The following is a 27,165-nucleotide window of genomic DNA, read 5'->3' on the forward strand; positions in this document are numbered from 1 at the left end:
ACGGAACTTCTTCTTTCGGTCCCCACGACTTTTTCGCACTATATATACATCGCTGGTTCTTCCTCATATAAACTTCGCCTCAGAAGTGTGGAGGCCCTCTCTACTTGGTGACCAAGATAGCCTTAGGAAAGCGCACAATCGATGTACCAAACTGACTCGCGGTCTAGAACATTTATCACCTGATGACCGTGACGCTGCGCTCCATCTTGACTCCCCCAAACTCAGACATGTCGTGAACGATATTGTACAACTTTGGAGTCTGTGGCATGGTGCCTCATCAGTCGACCCAAACTCATTCTTCCGATTTGACTCTCTACATCGAACCCGGGGACACGACGCAAAAATCTTTAAACCTAGAACTAGAACATCCCTGCGCCAATGGCATTTCTCCCACCGAACAATTGATCTATGGAATTCTCTACCAGCTGATGTTCTCTCTTGTGGCACTCGTTCTGCTCTCCGACGCTCTGTTCGCGAGATTGTGCGTCCTAAACTTGACCAACTAGCTTAACTTTTATTTTACTCCCCTTTTACGTTTTCCCCAACTATACCATTTATACTATTATCTGTGACTTCTGTTTTACTCTAGTTTCAAATGACCCTTTTAATCGCTTTTAGCTCGTTGTACCGTATGCACCCCTTTTATTTCTATTTTGTAAGTTTTTGTTGTTTAATTAATAACCTGTAACTATTTTGATGTACTGTACGGGACAGTATTTTTACCAACCTTGAGCTAACACTAGCTTAGTGACCCATTTCTTTATTATATAAATAAAATAAAATAAAACAAATAAAATATTATTTTGGATGATAATATTAGCGAATTATTTTAATCCCCTAGTCAACCTAGTCTTATTCAAACGCGATTTAATTACTTAAATCGCATTTAAAATATTGCCGATTATCAAATCAAATCAAATAAAAAATAGTATTTCATTTTCTTAGTCTAATACAAATATCTAAAAAATACAGTAATTCTAAAATAACTTGCCATTTGACTTGAACAATGCTGGGTTTTAGGAGACAAGCAGATGTTCGTCAATAGACGCTTCAATCAAGGATCCTATATGTTAGAAGGATATGAGGCGAGGGACGAAAAATGGCAGCGCCGTCGGTGGGTCATGCGCGATAGAGAATCCCTCTTTAGATTCCGTCAAGGACAAAACACGGAGGAAGCACCGCCAAAATTTGTCCTTGAGGGAATAGAAAGAAGACGTCCCACTTTTAGAGGCTCTCTTAATATCGGCGGCGCTGCCGGCGTTTTGAAAACACGGGCTGGCCGGAGGGCAACCTATCCTTCTAACATATAGGATCCTTGCTTCAATAAAACATCTTCAAGGAAATCACCTGGAAGTAATATTTCCGAAAGCCAGGACCTGTAAATTACTGTTTATATAGTGCTTGTGGAAATAATGGAAACTTTCAACCTGTCCCTTATGCTACAAGTGTTTAATTTTAACCCGGTAGTTTGGTTTTTTTTTTGACGTATTAAGTTTTTTACAAATAAAAAGTTTCCATTATTTCCACAAGCAGTAACTTGCAGGTCCTGGCTCTCGGATATATTACTTCTTAGCGATTTCCTTTAAGATTTTTTATTTAACCGTCTATTGGATACGTCAGAGGTTCGTGGTCTTGAGGACCAATGTATTAAACAAATACTTTTACAGCCTCTTACTCTTAGGGATTAAAATTATTTTCTGGCAATCCTAAGAAAAACGAGTAGCAGACTACTCGAGCCATCAGTCCATGACTGTCGTCTGCTTAAATAGTTTTTTTTAAACGTAATGAACCCTCAGTGAAAAATTTATTCTTATTTGAAGTATTTTTCATTATGAGTGGAATAAAATCAGATGATATTTCAATAACATTACCAGAAATAGAAATTATAAACTCTCAGGAAGCAATAATAGTGGCTTTCCATTCATTTGCGAGTGAAGTTGGTTTTAGTTTAAGCGAGTTTGACAAGATAGACTGTCAACTTAATTATATATTAATCAAAAATAGAGCTAATGCTGAAGAGCCTTACGTTATCAGATACACTCATCCGACTTGTGACAGTATTGTTTGCCGTGTTAAATCTGTGGTCTTCAACTCTAACCTTATGATGCACATTTTTGTTGACGATGCCTACATCAACTGTTCATCAATTAACATCTTTCATTTTATCAAGAAGAATGCTGATTTTGGAAACTTACAAACTGTTTACCAACATCTTCCGGAATTAAAAAGGACTATTCTTGATGAATGTATTTTGAAAATGTTAGCTGAAGCACAATATATTCTAGAGGTTCCTCAGTCATTTGGGATAACAAAACTTCCATACGAATCCTTACAGCAGGTTCTGTTATACATTAATCCTACAGACATTTCATCGTGGGCAAAGGTAAACAAAACGTTTAACGTAGTTATGGATTCGCAGTTATTCTGGCGTAAATTTTATATCAAACATTATGGAAAACCGAAAAAGGAAATTACTGATTGGAAAATAGCTTTTAAAAATAAGGTGGAAGAGGAATTTGCAAAATTAAGACGTATCAGAGAAGCCAGACGTGCCAGTGCATTACTCCATTATTGCGGAGGTCACCATGCTATTCCCAGAATTAGATATATGGATGATTTCAATCGTTTTATATAAATGATAAATATTTGTGGTGTACATCAATACTTTTTTATTAGTAAAAATCGACATATTTTGAATGATAAAATTTTTTATGTAAAATATTATTATTTTATGTATAAATAAATAAGAACCAAAGAAATTTATACATCCACAGTTTAAAATTGTTCAGGAAGTGACAATTGGTCTGAGTCGGAACCATTGAGTTGGGAATATTAATCTAGAGGTCCAATCAAAACGTCGGATTTCAGTATTTCGCGAAACAAGTTTAAAAAAAATAAGAATGCTGCCGTCTGCTGAGTCACGGCCAACTTTGATTTCGCGCTGCCGCGCTATAGCGGCCATAACAAAATTTTCAAAAACCATGTAAATAAGCGAAAGAAAATTGTCCCGCTAGAGCGCTACGTCTCCTCACAAAATATGTAAATTTTATTACAGGCAAAGGCGGGGGACTCGAATTAAATCCGGAAAAAACGTTTTCTCTCGTAATAACATAATTTTTTCGGAAAAAACACGTTGGCATAAATGAAATGAAAATAACACGTTTTAGAATTATGTTCGGGTAAAATTGCCAGATAAACTAAACTAATTAAAGGAAATGTTTTTTAGTCAAAGAGGGGAGAATTTCATATAAAGAGACGCGTAATTGATACAAGGCGCCATTTTTGAAAATCGGGCTTAGAAACGTCTCGGTAATTTTTGATTTATTGTTATTAATAATAAAACGTATATAAATATGAAACCATACCGTCTTGTACCTCAAATACAAAAAATATAACAGATTTGTCTTTTCACGAGTTCCCAAGCAATGAAAATCTTCGGTTATTATGGTTAAAAATCATTAAATGAAAAGATTTTCAAATGAGTGAAAATGGTAAAGATGTAGTCTACATTTCAAGGACGACGATTATATTTCAGGTTTGTATCTTTATTTAAAAAAATATTTATCAGTCATGTTGAAAGTGCTAGTGCAAGTTCTTCAGGAAAAAATATTTCTGAGGTGGCTGAAGATGAAATCGAAAAAGAAATTGTAGAAATAAAAAAACTCAATAAAAGTCACCATAAATAACTTGCAATCAAAATTTGGCGTCAAAACCTAAAATTACAGGTTAATTAAAGGTTACGAATTTTCAAGGAAAAATGGTTTCCTCAAGCTCCCATCAAAGATGACACTGAATAGATACGTTGGAAAAATTAATGGTGAAACGGGAGTTACAAAAGCCATCTCCTTGGTGTGATACAAGACCTTCTAAATTGTCCGACAATCAAATTCCTGAAGACTATAAAAATATTTTAGATGCCCTTTTGATCACTCCTGAAACTCAATGTTCTACTTTAAAATTAGCCTGTGAAGCATACTTAGCTGGGTATGTTTTGACTTTTGAGGGAATTACAAAAGAAGGAATTTTGTGGCTGCTGCGTTGTAAACATTTCCCAGCCATGTCACAGCTCTCCACTATTGGATTTGATTAAAAACCAAGATAGAGGAAATCTTAAATATCCAAGTCTTCCATTCATATTAATTGTATCAAGAATAGTCACCTTTGTGCAACATTTGCGGGTCTCAAGGTGTTTACGATGAACTTGAGAAATGCATTTTGCCAAAGCACGAACTCTGTCCACTATTTTATAGTTGTGATCCAGAACCTGCCAAATTAATTGCAGGAATAGTCTGTCAGAAAATAGTCCCTCCGGTTATGGATAACATAACGCGCACAATTTCTGCTAAGCATGAAAAAAGCCAATATCTAGAAAAGAATACAAACTTCAGTAACATTTACTTTGTTATTCAAAGATTCACTTTACAACTATACTAAAAATATATCTATTTAATATCAAGAATAATTATCAACAACATTATTTTAAAGATGTAGGTAAATAATTACCTAATTTAAAATATTTGAATTATTGGTTTTATAAAAAATACTATTCATAATTACCAGAAGAAAATAGGGGGAAGTACGCTTCTAGTCAGCTTTGGAAAGGCGTCACTTTTCACGAATTTTCGCGCCAAAACGGTTTGGCGGGAAATCGCGGATGAATACATCGTTTAAAAAATCAATTTTTCTTAAATAGAACAATTGTAACATAATGTCCTTCTCATTCTCTGCTAATTGAGCTAAGGCGTATTTGCTTTCGTCGTTTATAGCCGAGTTGAATCAAAACAAAAGTGGAACTACTTTTTCAGTTTGGTTTATTATGCGTAAAAAGGCATTTTCGTGGGTCACACGACGACTTCTATGGCTCAAAGCTACAGATACGTACTTCCCCTATTTTCTTCTGTAATTACGCATTACCGTGATAAGGTGTTGACCACATCTGCCGGAGCAGAGCCGGAGATACACATTTTTTATTTTATTGTCGTAGAATATAAATAGAGTATTAAAAATATTTCAAAGCTAAATTATAATTTAAATATAACTAAAATATTAATTTACTTTTTCGTTAATAAAATAAAAATATAAAACCTGGGAAAAAACGACTTTTTCTTTGAAGAATAACAGCTGATTGCACTGGAAGGCGGCAATAAAAAGAGAAAATATGTGAGGAGTTCTAGCGCTACTTCTCCCTGGCGGGAAAAATCTTATTTTGCAAAAACACGGCGATTGTTATGGCCGCTATAGCGCGGCAGCGCGAAATCAAAGTTGGCCGTGGCTGAGTTCTGCTCCCAAATGCAGCCTAAGCCTTGCAGACTTGGAAATAGTGATATTTTTTACGGGAGCCCTGCGGGCCCCAGACCCCCCTTAAGTTTATTTTTATTGAGAGCCACTGGGGGGGAAATTTTAAAATTAGGTAGGGAAAATACAAAAATAAAAATTGGTTACGTCACTTACATAAACGGCGTACAAATCATGTTCCAGAAATTTTCGTAAAATGTTTAATAAATAAATTGAGAGCCATGGTGGCCCGCAACCCCCGTTCGAATGATTTATTTTAAGAGCCCACTGATTTTTATTAAGAGCCATTGGCCCCAAGACTCCCGCTAATTCCAAGTCTGCAGCCTTGGAAATAAGGTTTTTTCTTAAACTGATCCTTATGACCAGTGACCCCCTAGCTTATGAATTATTAAACTGGTCTCATATAAAATGTTCTAATGTCATTTATAAGCCTAAAAAACCTATACTTCATGTTTAGAAGTTAGATTATGTTGGTAACATTAACTTTACACGTATTCAAAATAGTTAACGTTATTTTATGAGTACCACAAGAATAGTACAATATAGTACTATCTCACCTAAGACTAAGACCCTCGTAATTTACCGTATTATCTCTTTCTCAATAGGCCCCGTAATTCCAGAGTCCCCGGTCCCTTACCGCGTAGCCACGTAGGTATGAATGAATGAATGAATTTGAATGAATTTTATTTACCCATAAGATCCCTTTTAAATCAGGGAGGAGCAAAGGCGCGCAGGTACATAATGGTAATACAGAAACAACAATAAGAAACGTTGATAGCCTATCGTACTCGGGGGAAAGCGAGACTAGAGGATTGAGGGTTTGAGGCCAGAGGGGGGTTAGACAGTTCGACTCGTTCGAGGGATGCGAGCGAAGGGACTCTACATAAAACATCGACGTGCGGCCGCGGCGGTAGTAAGCGGAATCGCTGTACATAGAAATCCAGTGAATAGGGAAATCAAAATTGATATAAACCTTGAATTAATAGGTCATCTCCTATTATTTGGAATTATTAAACTGGTCAACTTCTGTTTTTTTGTTATTATTTCGAATTAATAAACTGGACACGGTGACCAGTGACCCCCCAAATTTTGAATAAAGATAACGTGTGATCATATGGTGTGATACAGTGTCGGTTGTTCTTACGTTAATATTTCAGTAATAAGTGTTTGAATTGTTTATGTTATATTTGGGTATGAATAATTCCAGTTATTCAAAGCAGTTCAGTTAAACTACAACTAGTATTCGTCAGGATTAAATGTATCTTTTTTTACTACAGCGGGATACACGACGAGAAAATAGTAAGAGGGTTTGATGGGATTTTTAAATTGCTGTAGCATCGTTCAATCTCTGTTTTCTTCTTCGTGTATCTCACTTTATATATAAAGAGAGTACGCAAATGCTTCACTCAATATAATATTGAATTGGGAATAGTACCGCTAGAATGACATAGGCGCGTTCGGTAGTCGTGGTTTCGCGAAACAAATTCTGAAAAATCCAGTCGGCGCACTCTATCATTATACGGGTGGCGCCATCTATAACTTCCAAAGTACATTAGTACTATTAATTCAATTGTATAGTATATAGTTCCCGCCGATAACAGCGGATGGCGCCACCGATTAAAATTTTAATGAAACATTGAAATTGAAATCTACCGTAACAATCCAAACTTAGACGACTTGACAAACTTTGTTTTTTACTTGGCAAATTTCACTTACCTCCCCCCCCCCCCCCAAACGTACTCTCTTCGGTACGCCCCTGTGTTCGCGCTACAGCGGCCAACACATTCGTCGAAATTCCGCGAGCAAGGATTTTCCCCCTATAAACTGTATTATAATGTGTAGGAGGTCAGCGCCACGCTCGGTTGTTATATTGTCCTCAATGTAAAAACTAAACTAAAAATAATAATCCGCTAGGGGCGCTGACATCATACACATCTTTTGCTCAACGAATGAGATGGCCGCTGTAGCGCGAGATATCAAAGTTGGCCGTGGTAAAAGCCTCACGAGAAAACGCGCTATCGAGAAACGCCGTGATTTAGAATCCAGGGTACGTAGTTATATTATCTTATAAGCCAGCGGCCTTCGGCGTCATTTTCTAATGATCTTAGACCAGCTTGTTTTCAGTCCTATTACATCGCCATCTCGTATTAAAAATAAAAGTTACGAGCTCATTGGGCTAAAGTGGTAAAAATTAAAAAAGTTTATCTCGGCGCCACGAGCTCATGCTTTCTTATCACGTATGATTCGCACGTGGGCTTCAAAACAAAGCCAAAGCCCCTCGCGACTCCAGAACGTGCTCTCAGATATTAGGCTTAAATTTTTTTCAAAAAGTAGCCTTCCAAAACGGTAAGTCGCCAGTTCAAGTCACAGCTTGAAGAGATTATCAGGGCCGAAAAACGGTTCGGTTAGAAAATTAGCATTAAAACAATAGGAAGTGTCATAATTATTGTTATTATGTTACTTATGATCTTATCTAAATATTGCGGTTTTAAACTTTCAAAATATTCTAAGCCCAACCAAACCTTTCTCGTTCTTTTTACATTTTGGGTACAGCTTAGGGAAGTTAGGGGATCCATTTCAAACCAATAACTAAAATGGCGCCAAAAACTATTTATTTTTAAAAATTAGCCAGCGCGAGATGGCGCTGTGAACGGTGCAAAAGCATTAAAAAAAGTGTTACGTCGCATAACTTTAAAAAAAGAATTAAGTGAAAGAGCTCTATAGAGGGGTTAAATGGGGAAAGCGAAAAAGGGGGTTGAATGTTTTTTCCCACAGCGCACATACAATTTCCAGAAAATGGGCCTTTAACTGTTTCATTTTTGAATCGGGAAAATATTTCAAAAAAATTCGATTTTGCGGGGCCCCTAAAGTTCTTCGCTGGCGCAGTGTTGCCAGATTGTGATAATTTTTGGGGTCCATTTTGAATCTGTAGGGAAAACAAAAACGTAGATTTTGTGGGAATTTTAATGTTTGCGGGTATTTATCCTGGGTTTTTTAAATTTGACTGTCAATAGAAAGCTAAAATTATCTAGAGCTGTGTATTTTCGTGAATCTTAGGATTTTAGAAATAATCTAAAAGAGGCGCCTCCTAATACTTCTATCAAAATGTTTAAAAATTGTAATTTCAATAAAATTTATTTTTAAAAAGTTAATTATAAATTTTTTTTAAAAGTATGGTATGCTTTCTCTTGGGGCGAGGCTAAATAGGGGGTTCATGGGAATTTCAACTTTCGAACATTGGCAGCACTGCGTTAGTGTGGGGCCGAGTGCGGCTGCACCCTTTGCACCCGCATCACGTCGGCTGAGGTCTGCTTGCAGGTCCTGGCTCACGGAAATATTACTTCTTGGCGATTTCCTTGCAGATGTTTTATTGAAGCGTCTATTCCGTTGAATTATTATTTTTTTTTTAAAGAACCCACCTGCTATTTCAGCAAACGTTTTCGCATTCTGTGTAGCTGGTTAGTTTAAACCAGTTCTTCTGTCATCCCAAAAGGGTTCCAAAGTGGTCAACTCCTTCCCACGGCTTTTGACATTTTCGGCTTTTCTTACAAATTGTTAGGGGTTTCTTGTGGAGGTAATCACAAAATATTTTCGAGTCTTCCTTAAAGGTAATATAATTTATATTTATATTAAAAATAGAACCTCTGTTATTTGGTATGGAACACCAACACTTCCAATATTGGCCGCTACATTATATGGCTCTAGTTAGTGAATTCTTGCTCAAATTGTTCGGGCTCTTCCATAAAGAATACGTTAAGGCCTGAATTTATTCATATTCAACCATGAATATAGATCTCCTATGATACTGGCGCCATCACGTTCAAAAAAAGGCTGAGCTTTTAAACCCCGCCCACAGTAGCGTCACCGGATACAGTCGTCTGCCTAAAATTTCGCGTCCATAAATATTTTGAGTCCGTTTGATAATAAGAACAATTATGTGTAAAAAAACGCGAAAGTTGCGCGTGAAATTAGTTTTAGTTTATCGAAAATAAATGAAGCGAGTGAAGAATTAACCCAAAAGGTTATTGCTAGGTTAGCCCTGGATAATGACCTCGGAAGGAATTTTAAAACCACATTTCGGTTAACAGAAGTGAATGATAAACCCAGTCTTGTCTGTGATCAAGTTTTTGACTTAATTGTAGGGGTGTGCAAAATATTTGGTCACAACAAATAATTCGATCGAATACCAAATCGAATATTCGATTCGTCGAATCGAATAGCGCTTGGAAAAGTTCGCGAATAATCGAATTTTTGGATCAAATAGTCGAATATTCGAAAAGATAGGGAAAAAGTATTTGGTATTTTCAAATACTTTGCAAACTGGTCGAATAACCGCGGGTGTTTTTCTAATTTGTTGAAGTTCAAGGCCATCCCAGGAGAGCGTAGTGAAATTTCCGAATTAGTCCTTATTTCTGGCACCTCTCTTTAGGCCGCAGCGCCAAGGACCATATAAAGAGTAGCTTGCACGTCCGTTATTCATATAGTTTGTATTAAAACTTCTTAGCGAAAGGCAGAAGCTGTGTATTCTAGCGCCTATTGGCTAGATTACTCGCGTGTTCTCTTTTGTTATGGAATTTTCTAGAATAGCAAAGTAAAACTAAAATTGAGTCTAAAACGTAAACAGAGTCTAAAACGTTAACCAAGTCCAAAACAAAATTAAAAACCGGGAGGAAAGTTGAAGTAAGTAACTTTATGGATTTTTCTGTTTAGAATTTTTGAGTTAACTAAATTAATAATTATTGATTTAAAATTAAATAAATGCAATTTTTAATTTGTAACAAAAGATCTGCTCCCTCGCGTTTTACATAATTAAAATTCAAGTTTTTAAATATAAGTGTTTGTAAACTATGAAGTATGTAGCATGTCCTTTGATTTTAATTGTAGTTAGTAGTTACTAAAGGTTAAAAGTCGCTAGAAGACTGGGTCCTGGAGTGGTACCTTGGGTATTAGCCTAGTTAATTATTATTATTATTATTTTGCCATGGTACCCAATTAAAATATATATGATAATTGATAAGTTGATATGCTATATATTTTTGTAGGTTACGATTAACTCATTTTGATCAAATCGAAAAAATTGTTCGAAGGAAGGTTGAAAATAAAGACATTTTGTACAACAATTAGAATTAATTTGAATGGTAAGTTAGAGTTTACCACAGTGGCGTAATATAAAATTCTGGGCCCACCTGCAGCCTGAGACACCCAGGGAACTTTGTTCTAGGCTATACTGTATTTGGTTTAATATTTTACTATTTAAGTAAAACGAACAGTGATTTCAATTACTTTTTTTTTACAAATATGCAAACTATTTGGCTATTTGAAAACCAAATACGTCGAATAATTTGATATTAGAAATACTATTTGGTATTTGATCAGTTAACTGGTCTAAATTTTTGCCCTAAAAATATTCGACCAAATTATTTGACGTTATAAATATTCGATTTGGTATTTGCCGTGCTTTGAAAAAAATATTCGATATTCGATTCGATCCCCAAAATATGGTATTTGCACACCTCTACTTAATTGAAAATTAATTCCAAAAATTCGAAAATAATTCCTAGCTGTAGCCAAAGATATAAAAAATTTTCAACCTGACTTCAATTGATGCTAAGCCTAGGTCTGATAAGTTACCTAAATTAACTAATGATAGATTCTTAAAATTATCACAAGAGGTGGAAAGAATGGCTTTCAAAAGTGAATATTTTCAACTAGTGATATTGGTAGAAACGGACATTTTAAAAGCACTTTTTAAAACATAATTAATGTAAAACTTAGAAAGTCAAAAAACGAAATGCAAAATTGACTCACTGTAACTCCAGAGCGCGAGAGGGATTTTTCGCGTGATTTGCTTTCACCTCCGATTGACTCGTTTAAATAGTCGATGTGACGTAAATCGGCAGGAAGTCCAGCCTTTAATAATGATGGTACCAGGTATAATAATAATAATAATAATAATAATAATAATCAGCTAGGCTAGTACCCAAGGCATCACCTTAGGCCCAAGTCATCTAGCGACTTATAATGATTTAAAAAGGTGGCCGGGTTACAATGCGTAGGAGTGGTTAAGGTTATATACCCTGTAAAGACCGAATTGGACGTTATATTCCCTTTAATCGACTGTTCTTACAGTCGTTGATTTTGTTGAGCAAAAGACGAACAAAAGTTTTCCCCCATATTGGTGTTTTTTACACTCTTCTTCGCTTTTCATGTCAATTGTGTCACTGACATTTTTTTAAGCGGTAAAAGCAAATGCAAAAAACAGCAAGATCAATAACCTAATATTACATAACGACAAATCCTGATTACACACCATTGAAGGGTGTAGAATGTATCCTCTCATTTCTTTGTCTTGTCGGTAGAATCATGCTGTCGTCTACTTTGGAAGAAATGTACGGCAAGGTTAAAACGAAGAACGGCCATCAAGCTTTGGTCTTGGCCACTTATTGCGCTGCCCTTGAGATCGGATTCGAACAGCGTATAACCTCAACAGACACAACCATTCCAAAACACTTGGGCAACTCGGAGGACTTCGAAGACAGTTACGTTCTAAAATTTTCGCACCCAAGTTGCCCGGTAATAGTTTGCCAAGTTAAATCCGTCATGCTAGACTCCCAAGCCGTGATACACGCCTTCGTAGAAGAAAACTTGATCAACTCGATCTCGTTAAGAATTGAGCAATACGTCCACGAAAACGCTGACTTTTCCAAGGTTCAAACTGTTTTCAGAAACTATTCAGAATTAAATCGCGCCGTCAAAGACGGGTGTCTGCTGAAGATGATAGCCAAGGCTCAGTGCGTAGCTAATGTACCGCAGACGTTCGGTATCACCACTATACCGCTCGATTGCTTAGAGTTAATCCTCATGTTTTTGGACTTGAGTGACATTCCGGCTGCCGCTCGTCTCAACAAATATTTCAACGAAATTATCCGGTCGAAACTATTCTGGAAAAGGTACTACGTCCACTGCTTCGGAGACCATCTTCCGAAGAGATCGGAATCTAGGAATTGGAAAGCCGCTTTCCACGTGATGAAGATACATTTGAACTATAGCAAGACCTTGGTGCTCGCCAAAGACTGTGATCTTGTCTATCGCGGGGTAAACCGGTTCATGTTCTATCAACAGAAGTTCGCGAATGTCATCCACGAATTAAAAGTAACGAATTAATAAGAGCAGCTAGTTTTGATTTTGATATATTGCAGTCATTAAAATTGTCTTGTGTTGATAAATATTAAGTATTCTTTTAAAAAATGTACTATCTTTTAATAAATTTAAACCATTATGTTTAGTTTTAATTTCATGTAACATGAATATATTTGAAATATAATGTAAAATAAAATATTAATGCTTTTTGCATGATAAATTTACAGGTCTATCTTTTATCGTTAAAAACCTAAAGTTAAGTTTATGAATATTGCCGACTTTACACCATAAGATGGTAGGTTAGAGTGCTAGCAGTTGATGCGTTTTTAAAAGTTAGTGACGTCACAGCCGTAGCTTCCATTACGTAATGGTTGTCATGAAAACTAGCGTTTTTTCTCAATAGACGCTTAACATTGGTGACGTCGCAGGGTTTCAAGCTGCTGGCACTCTATAAGTAACATGATAAAACCCTAGGGGGCTGTTCACAAATTACGTAACGTGGTAGGGGGGGAGGGGGAGTTTTCGCAAGCGTTACGAATTGTTACGGGGGGGGGGGAGCGGGGGTTCACTAAAATGTTACGTAACACATCTTATTTTTAATATCGTAGAATAAAATTTTCATCACTTTCAGAAACAGTCGCAATGATTAAAAACATAAGCATCTTCATTGGTTTACTCAAGTTTAAAAGAATTTCATACCCATGGGTATGAAGTGTTGCGTAAAAATACAGTTGTAATTTCAAATGTAAATTACAAACAATAAAATTTAGTACCTGATCTTATTGTAATTTATTACCAGCATATTAGTTGTTACGTACTATAATAATTTAAGGGGGGGGGTTCGAAATTTGTTACGTAATTTAGGAAGAGGGGTCCTTCCATTTGTTACTCTTTGTTACGAGGGGGAGGGGGGAGTCCAAAAAGTGGTTTTTCTGCGTTACGTAATTTGTGAACAGCCCCTAGGAGGTTAAGTCTAAGACACAAAAATTTGTACTAGGCCTAACGGATTTTGTTTCCGTCGGCGCTCTTTTACAGGGACCTTATTACTGTTAATTAATAAGGTCCCTGTAAAAAAATCCCTGTTAGGCCTAGTACACATTTTTGCGTCTTAAGCCTCAATTTCATGCTCGCTGGTAGCGGGTAAAATCGTCAAAATCCGCTTCAGCTATACACTTTTTCACTTTCCGCGTCGATCTGTTTCAAACAGATATTTTAGCTTTATTTTCACGCTTGCGAGTGGCGGAAGCGAATTTGGACGATTTTTATCCGCTACCAGCGAGCATGAAAATGGGGCTTTAAGCTTGTTTTCCACTGGCGCGCGCAACGACGCGTTTCTCAGCTTTGAAACGTTCAAACGTTTTTACGCGCGTAAAGAAAATAATGTTATGACGCGCGCTAGTGGAAAACAAGCTTTAGGCTTAACCACGGCCAACTTTGACACTCGCGTAATAGCGGCCAAACCATTCGTTGAAGTTTCTACGTTAACCTACGAACCAAAATATTTCTCGGCGTTGAGTGGAAAATTATTTTTCGAATAGTTTTTGCATTGAAGCCAATATAAAAACGAGCGTGGCGCTGAACGCCGATAGTTTATTGCATGGTTTATAGCGGGAAAATCCTTGTTCATGGAATTTCGGCGAATGGGTTGGTCGCTATTGCGCGAGTGTCAAAGTTGGCCGCGACTCAGAAAAAGTTCTTCATAGTTACCATGGTCACGGCCAAATTTGATCTCGCGCAATAGCGGCCAACCCATTCGTCGAAATTCCGTGAACAAGATAGTCCCACTATAAATTATCGGCGTTCAGCTCGTTGGCTTAAGTGCAAAAACTATTCTGAAAAAAATATTCCGCTAGGGACGCTCAACTCCGAGGGATCTTTTGTTCGTAAGTTAACCCTGAAACTTCAACGCAAGGTTGCTAGAGACGCTAATATAGGTGTGCTCAAACAGATTTTTTTAAAGCCTTCAAATAAGAGACGAGATGAAAGTGGCAGGGTCTGACGACGACGTCAATAAAACATTCGATTAGCGCCTCAGGAGTAATTAAAAATGCTAAAAAATATATCAAAAATACATTGCTTGGGTACGGCAAAAGTCAGAGCAAATATAGTCCGAGGACATAAAACAACTTCTTAAAATCGTGACGTCGGTGACAGACCCTTGAAACATAACGGCAAAAAAATTTACCATTTCAAATCAAGCGTGAGCACCCCTTGACTTCAACGAAGCGGTTGGCCGCTGTTGCGCGAGATCAAAGTTGGCCGTGAGATGGTAAACATACGGCAATCGGTGGAGGCCGATTTTTGGAGATCACGTGCCGGAAGTGGGAAATCGCTTCGTTACAAAACCCTCAATCGGAAAGTTATCTTTTTTCGAATCTAGGGTACGAGGTGAATATTAATATTATGATTTTTTTTGTCTACGCTCGAAATCGCGCCATTTTTAATTATAATGGCATGACGGGAATGGTTGACTAGCGGATGGATTCTAGTTGACAACCTAGGCTAGTGTGGTAATCTGGTAACCGACCAACCGGAGTGAAAAGAGAGGGTGCTTTATTGAAGAACCTATTAATGGCCCAATGCTTGTTGATATTAGATATGGTAGCATTGATATTCAGACTAATCGCGATCAAAAACTATCGCAACGCCCTCTTTGGTTCGCTATTGAAACCTAGATAGGTAGCGACTAAAGCAGACGCTATTAGGACGTTTTCTTTGAATTCTTACCCCTTGAAAGATTCTTTGCCGTACGTATATAATAAAAAGACGAGTTGGCTCAAAATTCAGAGATAAATATGCTTTGTTTTAAGCTTCTTTTAATATAGGCTTCGAGCTTAGGAAATATAGCGCCATCTGCTTTAATATCCGTGAACTAAATATGTGAAGAAATGTTTTTCGGTTGAAATTTTCAGCTGTTGTGCTGAGAGAATTTTGAACGAGCAGACAGCTTTCAAATATTCAGTTTAACACGCGGTCGGTAGGCGGCGATACTTGTGAGCAAAATTTAAACTACGCACGAAGCTTATATTTCAATTTTATCTCAATTATTAGATTGTTATTACCGATTATTAGTGGCTTAGCACTTACGATTCGCAGCAAGAGGAACCGGGTTCGATTCCAGCTTGTGGCACTGGGTGAGAACTCGGAACCATTCCTTCTGCATTTAATTTGCAAGTTCTCTTCCCACTGAGCTTTTAAGTTTCCCCTTTCATTAAAACTTGTTGAGGTTAAAGGTAGTAGTGTGTACATTAAGATATATCGACCATGGAACAAAATTTTAGTATTTATAAGTATCTACAGGGAAATGATAAAAACTGTTTGATGACCATTTGTCGGATAACGAAACGTGATAAATTTATGGTTTCTGGGATTTTTTTCGACATAATTTTAACGTCTTTTGGGCTTGGCTCGGGCTCACCTCGTTCTTTTAGGGAAACATCTTTTGGGCTTGGCTCGGGCTCACCTCGTTCTTTTAGGGAAACATCTTTTGGGCTTGGCTCGAGCTCACCTCGTTCTTTTAGGGAAACATCTTTTGGGCATGGCTCGAGCTCACCTCGTTCTTTTAGGGAAACATCTTTTGGGCTTGGCTCGGGCTCACCTCGTTCTTTTAGGGAAACATCTTTTGGGCTTGGCTCGGTCTCACCTCGTTCTTTTAGGGAAACATCTTTTGGGCTTGGCTCGGGCTCACCTCGTTCTTTTAGGGAAACATCTTTTGGGCTTGGCTCGGGCTCACCTCGTTCTTTTAGGGAAACATCTTTTGGGCTTGGCTCGGGCTCACCTCGTTCTTTTAGGGAAACATCTTTTGGGCTTGGCTCGAGCTCACCTCGTTCTTTTAGGGAAACATCTTTTGGGCATGGCTCGAGCTCACCTCGTTCTTTTAGGGAAACATCTTTTGGGCTTGGCTCGGGCTCACCTCGTTCTTTTAGGGAAACATCTTTTGGGCTTGGCTCGGGCTCACCTCGTTCTTTTAGGGAAACATCTTTTGGGCTTGGCTCGGGCTCACCTCGTTCTTTTAGGGAAACATCTTTTGGGCTTGGCTCGGGCTCACCTCGTTCTTTTAGGGAAACATCTTTTGGGCTTAGCTCGGGCTCACCTCGTTCTTTTTGGGAAACATCTTTTGGGCTTGGCTCGGGCTCACCTCGTTCTTTTAGGGAAACATCTTTTGGGCTTGGCTCGGGCTCACCTCGTTCTTTTAGGGAAACATCTTTTGGGCTTGGCTCGAGCTCACCTCGTTCTTTTAGGGAAACATCTTTTGGGCTTGGCTCGGGCTCACCTCGTTCTTTTAGGGAAACATCTTTTGGGCTTGGCTCGGGCTCACCTCGTTCTTTTAGGGAAACATCTTTTGGGCTTGGCTCGGGCTCACCTCGTTCTTTTAGGGAAACATCTTTTGGGCTTGGCTCGAGCTCACCTCGTTCTTTTAGGGAAACATCTTTTGGGCATGGCTCGGGCTCACCTCGTTCTTTTAGGGAAACATCTTTTGGGCTTGGCTCGAGCTCACCTCGTTCTTTTAGGGAAACATCTTTTGGGCATGGCTCGGGCTCACCTCGTTCTTTTAGGGAAACATCTTTTGGGCTTAGCTCGGGCTCACCTCGTTCTTTTTGGGAAACATCTTTTGGGCTTGGCTCGGGCTCACCTCGTTCTTTTAGGGAAACATCTTTTGGGCTTGGCTCGGGCTCACCTCGTTCTTTTAGGGAAACATCTTTTGGGCTTGGCTCGAGCTCACCTCGTTCTTTTAGGGAAACATCTTTTGGGCATGGCTCGAGCTCACCTCGTTCTTTTAGGGAAACATCTTTTGGGCTTGGCTCGGGCTCACCTCGTTCTTTTAGGGAAACATCTTTTGGGCTTGGCTCGGGCTCACCTCGTTCTTTTAGGGAAACATCTTTTGGGCTTGGCTCGGGCTCACCTCGTTCTTTTAGGGAAACATCTTTTGGGCTTGGCTCGGGCTCACCTCGTTCTTTTAGGGAAACATCTTTTGGGCTTGGCTCGAGCTCACCTCGTTCTTTTAGGGAAACATCTTTTGGGCATGGCTCGAGCTCACCTCGTTCTTTTAGGGAAACATCTTTTGGGCTTGGCTCGGGCTCACCTCGTTCTTTTAGGGAAACATCTTTTGGGCTTGGCTCGGTCTCACCTCGTTCTTTTAGGGAAACATCTTTTGGGCTTGGCTCGGGCTCACCTCGTTCTTTTAGGGAAACATCTTTTGGGCTTGGCTCGGGCTCACCTCGTTCTTTTAGGGAAACATCTTTTGGGCTTGGCTCGGGCTCACCTCGTTCTTTTAGGGAAACATCTTTTGGGCTTGGCTCGAGCTCACCTCGTTCTTTTAGGGAAACATCTTTTGGGCATGGCTCGAGCTCACCTCGTTCTTTTAGGGAAACATCTTTTGGGCTTGGCTCGGGCTCACCTCGTTCTTTTAGGGAAACATCTTTTGGGCTTGGCTCGGGCTCACCTCGTTCTTTTAGGGAAACATCTTTTGGGCTTGGCTCGGGCTCACCTCGTTCTTTTAGGGAAACATCTTTTGGGCTTGGCTCGGGCTCACCTCGTTCTTTTAGGGAAACATCTTTTGGGCTTAGCTCGGGCTCACCTCGTTCTTTTTGGGAAACATCTTTTGGGCTTGGCTCGGGCTCACCTCGTTCTTTTAGGGAAACATCTTTTGGGCTTGGCTCGAGCTCACCTCGTTCTTTTAGGGAAACATCTTTTGGGCTTGGCTCGGTCTCACCTCGTTCTTTTTGGGAAACATCTTTTGGGCTTGGCTCGGGCTCACCTCGTTCTTTTTGGGAAATATCTTTTGGGCTTGGCTCGGGCTCACCTCGTTCTTTTAGGGAAACATCTTTTGGGCTTGGCTCGGGCTCACCTCGTTCTTTTTGGGAAACATCTTTTGGGCTTGGCTCGGGCTCACCTCGTTCTTTTAGGGAAATATCTTTTGGGCTTGGCTCGGGCTCACCTCGTTCTTTTAGGGAAACATCTTTTGGGCTTGGCTCGGGTTCACCTCGTTCTTTTTGGGAAACATCTTTTGGGCTTGGCTCGGGCTCACCTCGTTCTTTTTGGGAAACATCTTTTGGGCTTGGCTCGGGCTCACCTCGTTCTTTTAGGGAAACATCTTTTGGGCTTGGCTCGGGCTCACCTCGTTCTTTTTGGGAAACATCTTTTGGGCTTGGCTCGGGCTCACCTCGTTCTTTTAGGGAAACATCTTTTGGGCTTGGCTCGGGCTCACCTCGTTCTTTTAGGGAAACATCTTTTGGGCTTGGCTCGGGCTCACCTCGTTCTTTTAGGGAAACATCTTTTGGGCTTGGCTCGGGCTCACCTCGTTCTTTTAGGGAAACATCTTTTGGGCTTGGCTCGGGCTCACCTCGTTCTTTTAGGGAAACATCTTTTGGGCTTGGCTCGGGCTCACCTCGTTCTTTTAGGGAAACATCTTTTGGGCTTGGCTCGGGCTCACCTCGTTCTTTTAGGGAAACATCTTTTGGGCTTGGCTCGGGCTCACCTCGTTCTTTTAGGGAAACATCTTTTGGGCTTGGCTCGGGCTCACCTCGTTCTTTTAGGGAAACATCTTTTGGGCTTGGCTCGAGCTCACCTCGTTCTTTTTGGGAAACATCTTTTGGGCTTGGCTCGGTCTCACCTCGTTCTTTTAGGGAAACATCTTTTGGGCTTGGCTCGGGCTCACCTCGTTCTTTTAGGGAAACATCTTTTGGGCTTGGCTCGAGCTCACCTCGTTCTTTTAGGGAAACATCTTTTGGGCATGGCTCGAGCTCACCTCGTTCTTTTAGGGAAACATCTTTTGGGCTTGGCTCGGGCTCACCTCGTTCTTTTAGGGAAACATCTTTTGGGCTTGGCTCGGGCTCACCTCGTTCTTTTAGGGAAACATCTTTTGGGCTTGGCTCGGGCTCACCTCGTTCTTTTAGGGAAACATCTTTTGGGCTTGGCTCGGGCTCACCTCGTTCTTTTAGGGAAACATCTTTTGGGCTTAGCTCGGGCTCACCTCGTTCTTTTTGGGAAACATCTTTTGGGCTTGGCTCGGGCTCACCTCGTTCTTTTTGGGAAACATCTTTTGGGCTTGGCTCGAGCTCACCTCGTTCTTTTAGGGAAACATCTTTTGGGCTTGGCTCGGTCTCACCTCGTTCTTTTTGGGAAACATCTTTTGGGCTTGGCTCGGGCTCACCTCGTTCTTTTTGGGAAACATCTTTTGGGCTTGGCTCGGGCTCACCTCGTTCTTTTAGGGAAACATCTTTTGGGCTTGGCTCGAGCTCACCTCGTTCTTTTAGGGAAACATCTTTTGGGCTTGGCTCGGGCTCACCTCGTTCTTTTTGGGAAACATCTTTTGGGCTTGGCTCGGGCTCACCTCGTTCTTTTTGGGAAACATCTTTTGGGCTTGGCTCGGGCTCACCTCGTTCTTTTAGGGAAACATCTTTTGGGCTTGGCTCGAGCTCACCTCGTTCTTTTAGGGAAACATCTTTTGGGCTTGGCTCGGGCTCACCTCGTTCTTTTTGGGAAACATCTTTTGGGCTTGGCTCGGGCTCAACTCGTTCTTTTAGGGAAACATCTTTTGGGCTTGGCTCGGGCTCACCTCGTTCTTTTAGGGAAACATCTTTTGGGCTTGGCTCGGGCTCACCTCGTTCTTTTAGGGAAACATCTTTTGGGCTTGGCTCGAGCTCACCTCGTTATTTTAGGGAAACATCTTTTGGGCATGGCTCGAGCTCACCTCGTTCTTTTAGGGAAACATCTTTTGGGCTTGGCTCGGGCTCACCTCGTTCTTTTAGGGAAACATCTTTTGGGCTTAGCTCGGGCTCACCTCGTTCTTTTTGGGAAACATCTTTTGGGCTTGGCTCGGGCTCACCTCGTTCTTTTTGGGAAACATCTTTTGGGCTTGGCTCGAGCTCACCTCGTTCTTTTAAGGAAACATCTTTTGGGCTTGGCTCGGTCTCACCTCGTTCTTTTTGGGAAACATCTTTTGGGCTTGGCTCGGGCTCACCTCGTTCTTTTTGGGAAACATCTTTTGGGCTTGGCTCGGGCTCACCTCGTTCTTTTAGGGAAACATCTTTTGGGCTTGGCTCGGGCTCACCTCGTTCTTTTTGGGAAACATCTTTTGGGCTTGGCTCGGGCTCAACTCGTTCTTTTTGGGAAACATCTTTTGGGCTTGGCTCGAGCTCACCTCGTTCTTTTAGGGAAACATCTTTTGGGCTTGGCTCGGTCTCACCTCGTTCTTTTTGGGAAACATCTTTTGGGCTTGGCTCGGGCTCACCTCGTTCTTTTTGGGAAACATCTTTTGGGCTTGGCTCGGGCTCACCTCATTCTTTTAGGGAAACATCTTTTGGGCTTGGCTCGAGCTCACCTCGTTCTTTTAGGGAAACATCTTTTGGGCTTGGCTCGGTCTCACCTCGTTCTTTTTGGGAAACATCTTTTGGGCTTGGCTCGGGCTCACCTCGTTCTTTTTGGGAAACATCTTTTGGGCTTGGCTCGAGCTCACCTCGTTCTTTTAGGGAAACATCTTTTGGGCTTGGCTCGGTCTCACCTCGTTCTTTTTGGGAAACATCTTTTGGACTTGGCTCGGGCTCACCTCGTTCTTTTTGGGAAACATCTTTTGGGCTTGGCTCGGGCTCACCTCGTTCTTTTAGGGAAACATCTTTTGGGCTTGGCTTGGGCTCACCTCGTTCTTTTAGGGAAACATCTTTTGGGCTTGGCTCGAGCTCACCTCGTTCTTTTAGGGAAACATCTTTTGGGCTTGGCTCGAGCTCACCTCGTTCTTTTAGGGAAACATCTTTTGGGCTTGGCTCGAGCTCACCTCGTTCTTTTAGGGAAACATCTTTTGGGCTGGGCTCGAGCTCACCTCGTTCTTTTAGGGAAACATCTTTTGGGCTTGGCTCGGGCTCACCTCGTTCTTTTAGGGAAACATCTTTTGGGCTTGGCTCGGGCTCACCTCGTTCTTTTTGGGAAACATCTTTTGGGCTTGGCTCGGGCTCACCTCGTTCTTTTTGGGAAACATCTTTTGGGCTTGGCTCGGGCTCACCTCGTTCTTTTAGGGAAACATCTTTTGGGCTTGGCTCGAGCTCACCTCGTTCTTTTAGGGAAACATCTTTTGGGCTTGGCTTGAGCTCACCTCGTTCTTTTAGGGAAACATCTTTTGGGCTTGGCTCGGGCTCACCTCGTTCTTTTAGGGAAACATCTTTTGGGCTTGGCTTGAGCTCACCTCGTTCTTTTAGGGAAACATCTTTTGGGCTTGGCTCGGGCTCACCTCGTTCTTTTAGGGAAACATCTTTTGGGCTTGGCTCGGGCTCACCTCGTTCTCTTAGGGAAACATCTTTTGGGTTTGGCTCGGGCTCACTTTCACAAGGAATTTGAGGATTCGTCTCAATCTCAGTTAAATCGTTAAAATTTCAAAGGCCTCTCCTCGTACTCTAAATCATTTCCATTTCCAACCAGACTCAAATATTTAAATATTTTTCGTGTGTCTCAGAAACTAAGGACCACTAAACCTCGACTTCGTCAAATCTCAAGAAAATTCTGAGTCTGAGCTTAGTTCATATTAGACCAAATATTTGTTATTATCAGTTCGGGATCAAAAGTTTTTTTATTTTTTATGATTTTACGAAATATATAGTATGGTCTTGTCTCGGGCTCGTGGTATTTCACAGATATATTAAACCATAAGTAACATAATAACAATAAGTATGATACTTCCTATTGTTTTAATGATAATTTCCGGACCGAAATTATTTTCGACACTGACATTCTCGCCAAGCTTCGATTTGAACTTGCACTCGAACTGAGTAGCGTGTTATCGTCCTTGGTAGTAGAATATTTCAGTTTGGACAAAATTGGACACTAGGGGGCTCTGTGCTAAGAACTAAATCTAGATTACACAATAGCTCTTAAAATCAGTTATGTTTTAATTTTTTCTAATTGACATACTTAATGATGTTATACTACTTATGATCAAAGGGAATCCACGAATTTCGTATTTCTGCCACCAGGCTCAACAGAAGTTAAGGACGATTGGTGCTAGTTACGTTAAATACCAACTGTAGCGTAAGTTAGCAGACGATTTTTTGGTAGAGTACCTAGTCCTTTTATGGTCTCGGTCTCAAACTCACTTTTCGGCTCAAATTTGAGACAACCCCGTGCAGCTATGACGTTATGTGTCGAAAATCGATTTTGGACAGATTTGCAAACTGTTAAAGTCCTTAAGGTTTTATAACAGCGGACGTTATTTCCGCAAACTATTGCATTTTTTTAGTTCTCAATGACCTCATATTTAAAAAAAACATGGGAAATTTAATTCAGGTAAAAATCTCGATCCATCAAAAATGGCAATGCGCATGTTGAGAAGGGACGGATATCGAAATATCAAACTGTTGTTTGTGTAAATTCAATTTTAAGTTGTGGCAGTAAGTTACGCTATATCCGGTATTTGAGTCAAATCATAATTTTGATGCCCAAGGCTGAAATTGGCATCATCGCAGTGGCGTAGCGAGGGGGGTGGATTGGCGGACCCCCCCGGGCGCCACCATTAGGAGGGCGGCAAAATTGCCCCTTTTTACAAGGATGATTTTGGCGCGTTCATCCCTTCTACTTCGCCTCTCTTCCTATCCTCCTTGGAATTATGATTCCGCCCCGGGCGACAATGGCCGACGCTACGCCACTGCACCATCGACCAACTAGTGGTAGTAGTTTGCCCATGATCGACCTAGCACCTCATTAAAATCCCTTACAGACCGCCACGATTTTCAATTTGACCAATACTATAGATAGTTTGATATTTCGATAGCAGCCTCATCTGCACACGCGCTTTGTCAATTTTGACAGATCATGATTTTTTGTCATTTTTGATAGCCTCCCAGTAAAGTAGCATTTCAAAAGTTGGCATTTTTCAATTGGACATCTTAAATTTTGAGGCTGTAATCAAGCGCCGGTAGGTCACGCTACGCCGGTTACAAAAACCGATAAACGCTTCTGGAAGGTGCCTCTAGGTGGCAGCACCTGCAAGCGACTCTTCTAACTAAAACTTCAAATTGCCGAGTTTAAGATATAACACTTTTCATGACGCAAAATTTAAAAAAAGGCAAACATTTTATCTGAGTTTCCATAGATATATCAACGAATTTCGTATTTCTGCCACCAGGTTGAAAATCGGAGCTACTTACCTTCAAAACAAGTCATAGCCAGTGTTACCTTATTTTCAGTATCGAAATTAGCTACAGCCACTTGTTTCCACCCGATCACGACGAAAAGCGTACTGTAGAGTTTTCTGGCTGGTGGAATAACTTTTACAATGGCGCTCTTTCATCACAAATAGGCTTAACAAGGTCTGCGCATGCGCGAAAACGGGCGACAGTTAAATTAATTCCATTCCTCCTTTTTCGCGCTTTTGAATTTTCGAGTCGCTAGAGCGCCATTTGCCAACGTTTTCTGGTTTAAGCTGAGCCAGAATATTTATCCGCGTTAATTAATCCATTCTTGCTTTATGTAAACCCCCTAAAGACGATGAGCCCCCGTGGGATTTGGACCACCTGGCTCTGATTTCGAAACGAAAAAGCGCTTGGATTCCGCGATGGCTGAACGAAATTTTATTTCTAAGTTAAAGCATGGGCCAAATAATGATAAATCCAGGACATGACTCTGGTACCTCCACACGTACGAAATCAGTCGTCCACCAAAAGATACAGGCGGCTATTTTAGTAAGAGGGGGGGGGGAGGAGCAAATAAAACAAATTGGGAGCAAAATCAAGCAGAAATTTCCGGTTTCCCGAACGCCATCTTGTGTTGACTAAGTCGGAAATCGGGAATAAGTGGCCGTTGTAATTCGAAAATCCTGCCATATTTGGCCCCTTATTTTTAGATTAATGTTAATGATTCTAGGAAAGTATATGTTTAATATTATATAATTATAAATATTATACTAATTATGAACTTGGTACGTATAAAAATAAGTACTTACTTTAATAACCACACTGTATATGATAACTGTGAATAAATATTCCAGGATATTTACTACGACCACCACGTGTATTATTTTTGAAAATTACCCCTAAAAAATTTGCCCCAAAATGACGTAGGTCCGCGATCGCGTGCCTTTCCCAATAGGGGGAAATAGTGGTCGGGTGTTAGCGCTGTTGGACGGGTTTTTCGCATAGAGTCATGTCCTGGATTTATCATTATTTAGCCCATGGTTAAAGCGATGCCTATTGGCTAAAGAAGGGAACAAAATAAAAATCGATTAGGACTAAAGCTATAGTTACATATTCTATGTACGTTGATGCATTCTTGCTTTGGAAGAATATGCTAGGCTCTATACCAAGAATGTATGTTTCTCTATTTAGAGAGAATGACTCCCTCGCCCATTTCTCAAAAATAGCCCTAAAAAATCCCACGATATGGGATTTTCCCTACGATTTGGCAGCACTGTCTCATACTCGAACAATAGGCTCCTCCTCCTTAAAAAAAAAAACATTTAGTTCGGTATCTCATTGTTTCCTAAAACTGACAAGCTTTGTTACTATGACCATATGTAACATAATTACTCATAAGTATGCCACTGTACGTTTATTCCATTCAAAAATCTTCACTAACGGTTTGTTTTACCGCGAACTAGTAAAAAGGTTGGTTACGTTAGATTTTAACCTTTTTATTCATCCTAGTAAATTTGGGAGTCACCCTATTGGCTACTAGCATATTTATTTAAGCCAATGGAAAACCTCTAAATTGATAAGGAATTTTTGGTGTTGGAATTTTAGTCAGCCCATCATGGCCCAATGTAGCTTTATTGGAATTTATAAACTCGCTCGGTTTGTGCGGATCAAGTTAAATAATGAGTAGTTTAGAAAAATAAAAGGTTGGGGAAAATGATCAATAAGCGATCGCTTTCCGAAAATGGAACAAGTCGTCGAAGTGGGATATTCCACCAGCGTTATTAAAACCCATACCAAGCCTAGAAGAGTTAGGCCTAGGCTCAAAATAATCTGCAAAGACTCCCAACGTTGTAGATGCCCCAGAAAAGCTCAACCTGAATTTCGACTATTTTTTCCAATAAACCTGCTTCTTTTATTTGACAATGCAAATTTATTTTAGAACGTGAGTCTCCGAGAATTACATTAACAGAACTTGACACTATATTGTAGTTCATTTTATTTTCCTAAGCCTTGGTTGTTCAAACCGGTTTTTTACTAAAATAATGGCCGTCGGTTTATCAGACGTAGAGCTAATTATACGACGGCATTATCGGAATTTGAGATTCGATGACGTCAAATATTACGTAGGGTACGGATGACGCAATATCGGTGAAACCAACCGTTAGTAAAGAAATAGAGCTAGTGGCATACTTATGAGTAATTATTATGTTACATAAATGCTATGACGTTGGTCATGCGCCGCGGCCCCGCCACTGAAAAATTCTTTTGGTTGGGCTATGTTTTGAAACTTTGCTAGTTTCATTTGGCAAACGCTTATAGGCTTCGAGCTTAGGAAATATAGCGCCATCTGCCTTAATATCCGTTAACTAAATATGTGAATTTCGGTTGAACTTTCAGCTGTTGCGCAGACAGAATTTTGAACGAGCAGACAGCTTTCATATATTCAATTTAAAACTCGGCTGGTAGGCGGCGATACTTAGGACAAAAATTTAAACTACGCACGAAGAATATTGGGAAATTTATTTCGGAAATTTTAATACGCATCTTTGGCATTTCCTGATTGGCTTTAGTGATTACGTATATAATTTTGTAAAATATCGTCTATTGCTTTATATTTTAAAGTGATAATTAATTAATAAATAATTTAAATTTCGTTGGTGTTTCCCCTTTCTTAAAATAAGTAATAAATAAAGATTTAAAAACAGTTTTTATAATTTTATTTTATTACTAAACAATTCCGTTTGGTGAGTCTAGGGTAAGTATAGAACAGGTTATGTCGAGATTAACATCGCGTACGTAAAAGTGCGATTTGATGATTGTTTAGAAGTATAATACTATAATAATACTATATTAATTTACATTAAATATTTATATATAATTTAGAAATTTACGGAATAGACATTACTAAAATAGATTAATATAACACGCGTAGGAGCCTGAAATTCGTGCTAGCTAGGAGCAACAAACACAAGGAGAATGCAGCTAGCCTTTAAACACGCTAAAGCAGTGTTGTGTACAAATTTCATTGGACGAACCTTTATGCCGAACGTTTTACGGAAAGGGGGGAAGACAATTTCCGAATTTCTCCCTTCCGACGGCAGCAGGCGATAAACCGTCTAGCCAATGAAAATTGTACGCAAGAAAATCCACGACTTTTGACGGGTTGCGTTCTACTTGTGTGGGGTGCTGTGTTTGTTGCTCCTAGGTGCTAGTATCTTTCGGCCAAATGTACTAGATGTTTAGCCTTTCTTAACCTGCAACTGAGTATATCAGACTTTTTTTTCGCACCAAAATGTGGTCGTCGACATTTTGTAAAAATCATGACAGACAACAATGCTATCATGGTTGCGTATAAGTTAACCGTATAAATGGTAGAGTAAGAAAAGTACTATTTAATTTGGAACTTTCTAACTCAGTAGCCAGAAGGTCGATATTTTGTATACGTTAATATAATATTTTTCGTTATATATTAATATTATAATGTGTAACATAATTACTCATAAGTATGCTACTAGTTCTATACTTCTATTTCTTCACTAACGGTTTGTTTCACAGATATTGCGTCATCCGTACCCTACGTAATATTTGACGTCATCGGATCTCAATGTCGATT

General features: G+C 39.9%; 2 protein-coding genes and 1 long non-coding RNA gene across 3 annotated transcripts; 2 read left to right on the plus strand and 1 right to left on the minus strand.

The window, feature by feature from the left end:
* Positions 1–1,831: 1,831 nt before the first annotated feature.
* Positions 1,832–2,635, plus strand: LOC149944009 (F-box only protein 7-like). Its single transcript, XM_090176266.1, has one exon. The coding sequence runs from the start codon at positions 1,832–1,834 to the stop codon at positions 2,633–2,635; it is 804 nt and encodes a 267-aa protein (XP_090032392.1).
* A 1,044-nt stretch (positions 2,636–3,679) lies between these two features.
* LOC149944010 (uncharacterized) lies at positions 3,680–4,970 on the minus strand. Its single transcript, XR_016481021.1, has 3 exons — positions 4,915–4,970; positions 4,160–4,264; positions 3,680–4,073 (listed from the first exon to the last, which is right to left on the minus strand). It is a non-coding gene; the product is annotated as an uncharacterized LOC149944010 (long non-coding RNA).
* A 6,625-nt stretch (positions 4,971–11,595) lies between these two features.
* Positions 11,596–12,628, plus strand: LOC149944011 (F-box only protein 7-like). The gene has a single exon (XM_090175043.1). The coding sequence runs from the start codon at positions 11,659–11,661 to the stop codon at positions 12,457–12,459; it is 801 nt and encodes a 266-aa protein (XP_090031169.1). The 5' UTR covers positions 11,596–11,658; the 3' UTR covers positions 12,460–12,628.
* Positions 12,629–27,165: the final 14,537 nt, after the last annotated feature.

Source organism: Leiobunum rupestre, chromosome 5 (assembly GCF_980474605.1).
Source record: "Leiobunum rupestre chromosome 5, qqLeiRupe1.1.hap1, whole genome shotgun sequence".
Taxonomy (NCBI): Eukaryota; Metazoa; Arthropoda; class Arachnida; order Opiliones; family Sclerosomatidae; genus Leiobunum; species Leiobunum rupestre.

Bases quoted from the DNA above. Each gene is read 5' to 3' on its own strand.
- LOC149944009 (XM_090176266.1), top strand. From the start codon at position 1,832: ATGAGTGGAATAAAATCAGATGATATTTCAATAACATTACCAGAAATA.
- LOC149944011 (XM_090175043.1), top strand. From the start codon at position 11,659: ATGCTGTCGTCTACTTTGGAAGAAATGTACGGCAAGGTTAAAACGAAG.